The 6,439-nt window shown below is 33.0% G+C and overlaps 1 protein-coding gene across 1 annotated transcript; it reads right to left on the bottom strand.

Moving 5' to 3' along the window:
• Window positions 1–515: 515 nt before the first annotated feature.
• On the bottom strand, window positions 516–5,173 carry LOC120264293 (receptor-like cytosolic serine/threonine-protein kinase RBK2). Its single transcript, XM_039272093.1, has 9 exons — window positions 4,899–5,173; window positions 3,159–3,217; window positions 2,699–3,079; window positions 2,136–2,387; window positions 1,906–2,060; window positions 1,337–1,416; window positions 1,121–1,256; window positions 889–1,038; window positions 516–812 (listed from the first exon to the last, which is right to left on the bottom strand). Exons 1-9 carry the CDS (start codon window positions 4,931–4,933, stop codon window positions 642–644), a joined length of 1,419 nt encoding a protein of 472 aa, XP_039128027.1. The 5' UTR covers window positions 4,934–5,173; the 3' UTR covers window positions 516–641.
• Window positions 5,174–6,439: the final 1,266 nt, after the last annotated feature.

Here is a 6,439-nt window from a genome sequence, read left to right as displayed (position 1 = left end):
CTCTCATCCAAATAACTATTAGCTACTTCACAAATTTCAATTTACTTAAACCATTCCTTTTTTTTATACTCTACCAATCATCATATTTAAAAAACTTTATTTTTTAATCCATTATATTTTTAATTTAATTAAAATTTTAAAAAAAAATTACGTCTTTTGTTTTTGACAAATGTGTACAAACTAGGGGTCCTGAACCAAGGCTAGAAATTGATCAACACGGGCCTCTTGTTTCCTATTCAATTGCTTCATATTTCACTATTTATTATTATTATTATTATTATTATTATTATTATTATTATTTTGGCCATTTTCATATTTTTTTGTTGTTGTTTTCTTTACCATTTGATAGCAATTTCAGTTAATGCTTATAGAAAACATATAGATTGCAAAGATTCTATGAACTAAATACCCTATTCCAACATTTGCTAAATTTTCATGTGATTTTCAGTTACTATTATTCCTAAATAAGAATACTATTAAATATAAAACGATCAAATATATCTAAATGTCAAACATATTCCAACAAAAAGCAACCCCTTTTCATTTCATCATCTGTGATTCAAAACATGGACTATTATTTACAAATGCAGTATAACTTACCAAGCTAGTTTCATCAAAAATACGAAAAATTCTCAAGATTTTCAGAAGTTCAGAGCAAGTTGCTTATGTTGCTTCATATCATTCAGATACCTTGTTGCATCATACTCTTCGATTTCAAAATGTTCTTCTGAAAATGTCCTGTGAAGAAGTGGTTTTTTTCGTGCATTTAGAGACTGCGATCTCCCATCATCGCCCCTCAATACCTTTATAACCTGCAAACGAGAACAAAAAATGATCGTTTTCGCTCTTTTATGTATATAGTAAAGTGAGACGGGATCGGATATATGCCTGGCACATGCGTGGCCGCATTATCGATGATTGTTCAATGCACAGGGCAGCTGTTCTTATTGTTCGAGTTAGTTGACTGATATTATAGGCATTGTCAAGTGAAGGATCGACGAGCTCTTTCATGTTGTTTGTTTCAAGTAAAGGCTTAGCCTGAATACGAAAAATGATTGGATGTTGGTTTTTCTTTGTAGAGACGATAAATGTGGTATGCATTCAATGATTAAAGACTTACCCACATCACCAGACTCTTCTGTGATGAATCCACTGCTTTTCGCCCGGTTATGAGCTCAAGCAATAATACTCCGAAAGCATAAACATCTGTCTTCTCGTCGACTATGCCGTGCATGAGATATTCAGGAGCAAGGTATCTTTGTGAGGAGGTAAAAAAGATAAGGTTCAGAAGCATAGCAAATGAACTGGTAACCGATTGAGTTTTCAAGGTACAAACCCGAAAGTTCCTTCAAAACTTGAAACTGTGTGATGAGTCATCTTATCAGGCAACCACTTGGCAAGTCCAAAGTCAGATATCTGAATCATAATCGAATAATTTTCAATTAAGGATGCTAAAACCACGACCATTACGTGATAATCGAACAAAGGAACATGCTTCTTTAGAGAAAATCCGTAAATAAATATTTCGACTCCTAACATGTATCATTTAATCATGTTAATGAAACAAACACATAGTTTCTCATTGACAAGAGAATTGATTCCCTGCTTTGCATGAATATTCAACCATCTCACTTTGTGCAGAATTGTACCTTCAAAAAGATTTAAGAAAACAAGGTACTCATATCCGATCGAATTCAAGATTTCAGGAATTCTTAAAATTAACTTTACCATACAGAGGAATATATGAAGCAAAACAATATAGTAAATATGTTGAGCAGTCTGTTACTGATGACAATTGTTTTTCAGTGGTTATACTATATGGAAAATTATGAAATGACATCAGGGTGGGTGTTTCTTGTATTTTTTTAATTAAAAAAATCCAAAATCCCAAATTCAAATTCATACCTGAGGTTCAAAATCTTCCGTTAGTAATATATTTGCAGCTTTGATGTCTCGATGGATGATGCGCCTTTGGCACCTGACATGCAAATACTCGAGACCCTCAGCTGTTCCAACAGCCACCTTGTATCTAACGCTCCAATCCAATTTTTTCTTTGAACCTTCATATATATAAAAAAATAACTCAAAGTCTCATCAAGCAAGATGAATAATTCAAAAAACAAAAAATGTGTTACCATGAAGAACAGAAGCTAAGCTCCCACGGGCAGACAACTGAAAAACAAGATGCACACCTCCTTCAATTGAAAATCCAACCAACTTAGCTGTATTTGGATGATTTACATGAACTATGATGCCCAATTCAGACAAGAAGTAGCCGGTTCTTTCATCGACAGTTCCTCGAGTTAGCTTCTTAACAGCTACGAGCTGCCCATTCTCTAAACACCCCTTATAAACTTCAGCATAGCCACCTTTGCCTATGATATTGTCTGCAAAGAAACTTAAACAGTTAAAACTATGAGTATGATGACACGAGAGCACAGTATGGAGTTTTCAATGAGGTAATCAATTTGATGTACAACATACAAAGGGTACATAATCAAAACACATGAAATAGCAATGGCATGTTATGGGTTTATTGTAAACAAATCCATATTTTAACTAATAAAAGTTCAATTAAGGGATCTCTCTTGTAAAAGAAAATTTGTGCAGACCTGAACATCCCACGAGATTGTTAGAATCATAATCATAAAGGTAAAAGTACAGTTGAAAGGTAGATTAAGATAAAAATCAAATTTACTGGCACTGAAGTTATTGGTTGCAGATTGAAGTTCTGAAAGCTTGAAGCTCTTCCAAGAAGGCTTGAAAAGACAAAAAGTGGCATCAATATTAGGATCAGCACCAGACACCTGACTTTCTCTGTTACTCCTTCCTCTTGGTATTCTTGGAACTCCGACATGAGAGAAAGTAGAAAACCTTCTCATTGATTTAGGTTTCCAAATGCGAAACAATCCCCGCCAAGGTGAAGAAACACTTTGAACTGATTGCTGTTCACAAGAAGATGTGCTGGCCTTCGATGAGCATGAGTCAGAAAGTTGAAAGCTATCTCCAAGGACTCCTCTGGGAGATAAGTCTTCGATGGCTTCTCTTGTCTCCTTGTTGCTCTCCAAGGACCTCAAGTCTATAAATCAAAATAGTAAACTGTGAAAAGAAATTGACGAACAAGATGTAAAAGATGAAGAGGTGAGATAAGGAATTACCTTGAGCAGAAGCAGAAAGAGCCACAGATTTTTTCCTGTAAATGGGGAAGAACTTCTCCCTGACAATACACACAAATCAAATAAAACATTTTTTAATGGTACAGACAACAAACTAAAATTGTAATGATCAGTTTGAACAACAACAAAAGCACGCAAGGATATTATTATCAGAATTATTAGATCCAACATTCTCAAAGCTGAAGTTACATTTAAAAAGAATGTATAGATAGAGTTGGAAGTTTAAGAGAAAAATGATATTTTGATATACTAATACAAGACAAAAATGAAGGTATAAGCCGAAGATAAAGCTTGGATATTTAATGATAACATCATTTTCATTCAACAGTGATACTTACGTGTTCGAAAGGTTCAACATTGACTAAACTGATATTGGATAATCTTTTCAACATAGAAGTCTAAAGGCAATTTATCTCATTCGAAAGGCTTAACATTGACTAAACTGATAATTTGGTTGATCTTTTAACAGAGAAGTCTAAAGGCAATTTATCTCAAGCTGTGGTCCTTGTTAACAACTACTATATGATCTTGAAGGCAAGGATTGGACTTTGTTTTTTCAGCAGTAAAAGAAAAAGGTTATGTCCTACATATAACACCACGCGTGCAAACAAATGTTTGAAGCCCCACATAGCATCAAAATTATCCTCCATAGAAATCTAAAGGCAATTAATCTCAAGGTGTGGTCCATGCTAACACCAATTACATGATCTAGAATGCAAGAATTGGACTTATGTTTTTTCAGCAGCAAAAGGAAAAGCTAAAGTTCTACACACCACCAAGCATGCAAACAAATGTTTGAAGCCCTACATAGCATCAAAATTATCCTCCATAGAAATCTAAAGGCAATCAATCTCAAGGTGTGGTCCTTGCTAACACCTATTACATGATCTAGAATGCAAGAATTGGACTTATGTTTTTTCAGCAGTAAAAGGAAAAGGTAAAGTCCTACACTTAACACCAAGCATGCAAACAAATGTTTGAAGTCCTACATAGCATCAAATAATCCAGTATTACTACAATAATACTAAATCAAGGAGGCAAATCCTGCAGCTCATAAAGCTACTTACTACTATTACTGCCACCTTTCTGACAAACTAAGCACGCTAATCAAATTAACATAAATTCCAGTATTCAAGTCTTGTATTCGATTGACATTATTTTAGACAATATTTTATCTTCCAGATGACAAAAAGTAGTCTTCAAATCCTTCACTTTTTTCAAGATTCAAAGAAAAAATATCAATCAAAATACTTTTCCTTTTGGCCCTAACCCAAAGCCATAAGAAAGAAGACAAAGAGAGGTTCAAAAAAGAGAACAGAACCCAATGCCAAAGCCCAGACCTTCCCAATCCCCTGCAACCAGAGCAACAACAACAAAGTAGAAGAAGAAGAAGAAGAAGAAGAAGAAGAAGAAATAACAACGAAAACACATTTCCTTTTTACCAAAAAAACAATTTAAAGAGAAACACACACAGACACACATACATGCACACACAGAGAACACACAATGCCAAAGCTCAGACCTTTCCAATCCCCTACAACCAAAACAAAAACAAAAACAAAGAAAACAAACAATAAACAGAGAAAAAAAAAAAATCCAGAGCAAACCAGAAACCACACAAAAATTCTCCAAACCACCAACTTTTACAAAACAAGAATATTAATCAAAGCAAAGAAAAAGCCACACAAAAAAAAAACAGAGAATTTGATCAAACATCCATACCTTGGCAAAGAAGCAACCTTAACAAGCTCCTCCATTAGATACACTCACAAAACTCAACAAAAACCAAAACAAACCAAATCATTCACAATAGAAACCCATAGATCTTCACAAACATCTCAAAATGCTTCCTTTTTTCTCACTCTTACTCTCTGGTACGAGAGCCAAGCTAGGGATCCAAGGAGGAGTGGAATCCATGGAGGTTAGGGATCCAAGAAGGCAACGGAGACGGAGGAAGAGGGCCTTTGGTTTGCCCGAGAGGCTTCGCGCAAGGACAGCCGACTGCATCGGAGGACAAGGAGTGGCCCCTGGATGTCCGACACGTGGCACTCTAAGATCACTTCGCGCTCGTTCCTCCCTCTTGTCTTAGAACAGAATGGGTCCCATCCGTCGCTACTTGTCTGCAAACAGCACTTCTTGCTTTAGACTTTATCTCTACCGTCCATTTTGCCTTGAGATTCGTGTAATTTTTTAAAAAAATATTTTCAAGAAACTTGCTTTTAGAACAATTCTGTATGTTCCGTTAAAAATCAATTTTGAATTTTATATAATGAGATATATATACCGTTAAAAATAATTTTAAATTTTATATAAGAAGATATTTACTTTCAATGAGTATAAAAACTTTTAATAGTCATGATCTCTTAATCTAGAGACAATAAGTCTTCTATATATATGATGTTTATATTTTTACTTAAAAAAATTAAAGTAGCTTGTTTTGTTAAAAATAACAATAATAATTTTTTTTAATTATGTCAATTGTTTAATGAGATTAAGGTGGGAAGAAATCTATTTTTTTCTAAGGTTATTGCAAATTCTTCAATTTTTTTTAAAAATCTGGATTTGATATTTTTACGCAATTATGATTTCATATTGTTTGATTTTTACTTGGTTTATATATAGATTTAATCTTTTATAAATAGCAAGATTCATATAATATTTTTCAATACTTGTATTATAAAAATTATTATATATATGTCTATATATTAAAATGATTATAACTATATGCGAGTGAATATATATTCTTGACCATTTAATTTTTCTACCTAAAAGTTTGAGAAATAAATCCAAATTAAGTATATTTATTACATATTTATTCCAATCCAAATTCAGTGAGAAAAATTTGAATAGTTTGGTGAAAGAGCAATAAACTTCTAATGAATAAATATAACAGTTTAAATTACTAATAAAAAAAATACATTTATTACTTGTAAATTGGAATTGGATAAACATCAAAGAATATGGTACGGAGGGAGTTGCCATCACATGCTTTGTCTTGGATCATTCTTTTTGTAATTATTAATTTTTTGTTTTTATTATAAATTTGAGATGCAAAATAAGGTTTGGAAATAGAAAATCATTTGAATGATGCATCATTAGATTATATCTTAGCTTTGAATTTTTATCATTCTCAAAATTAATAAGATATTCACAATTATACATTATTACATATCATAAAATATTAATTTTTTGTCCTTGTCGATTTATATTGCCCTTGCCTCGCGAGCTTTAGCCGAATCATATGACTATAAAAAAAGCAAAAA

Source organism: Dioscorea cayenensis, chromosome 7 (genome assembly GCF_009730915.1).
Source record: "Dioscorea cayenensis subsp. rotundata cultivar TDr96_F1 chromosome 7, TDr96_F1_v2_PseudoChromosome.rev07_lg8_w22 25.fasta, whole genome shotgun sequence".
Taxonomy (NCBI): Eukaryota; Viridiplantae; Streptophyta; class Magnoliopsida; order Dioscoreales; family Dioscoreaceae; genus Dioscorea; species Dioscorea cayenensis.
This window is presented reverse-complemented; position numbering and strand designations above follow the sequence as displayed.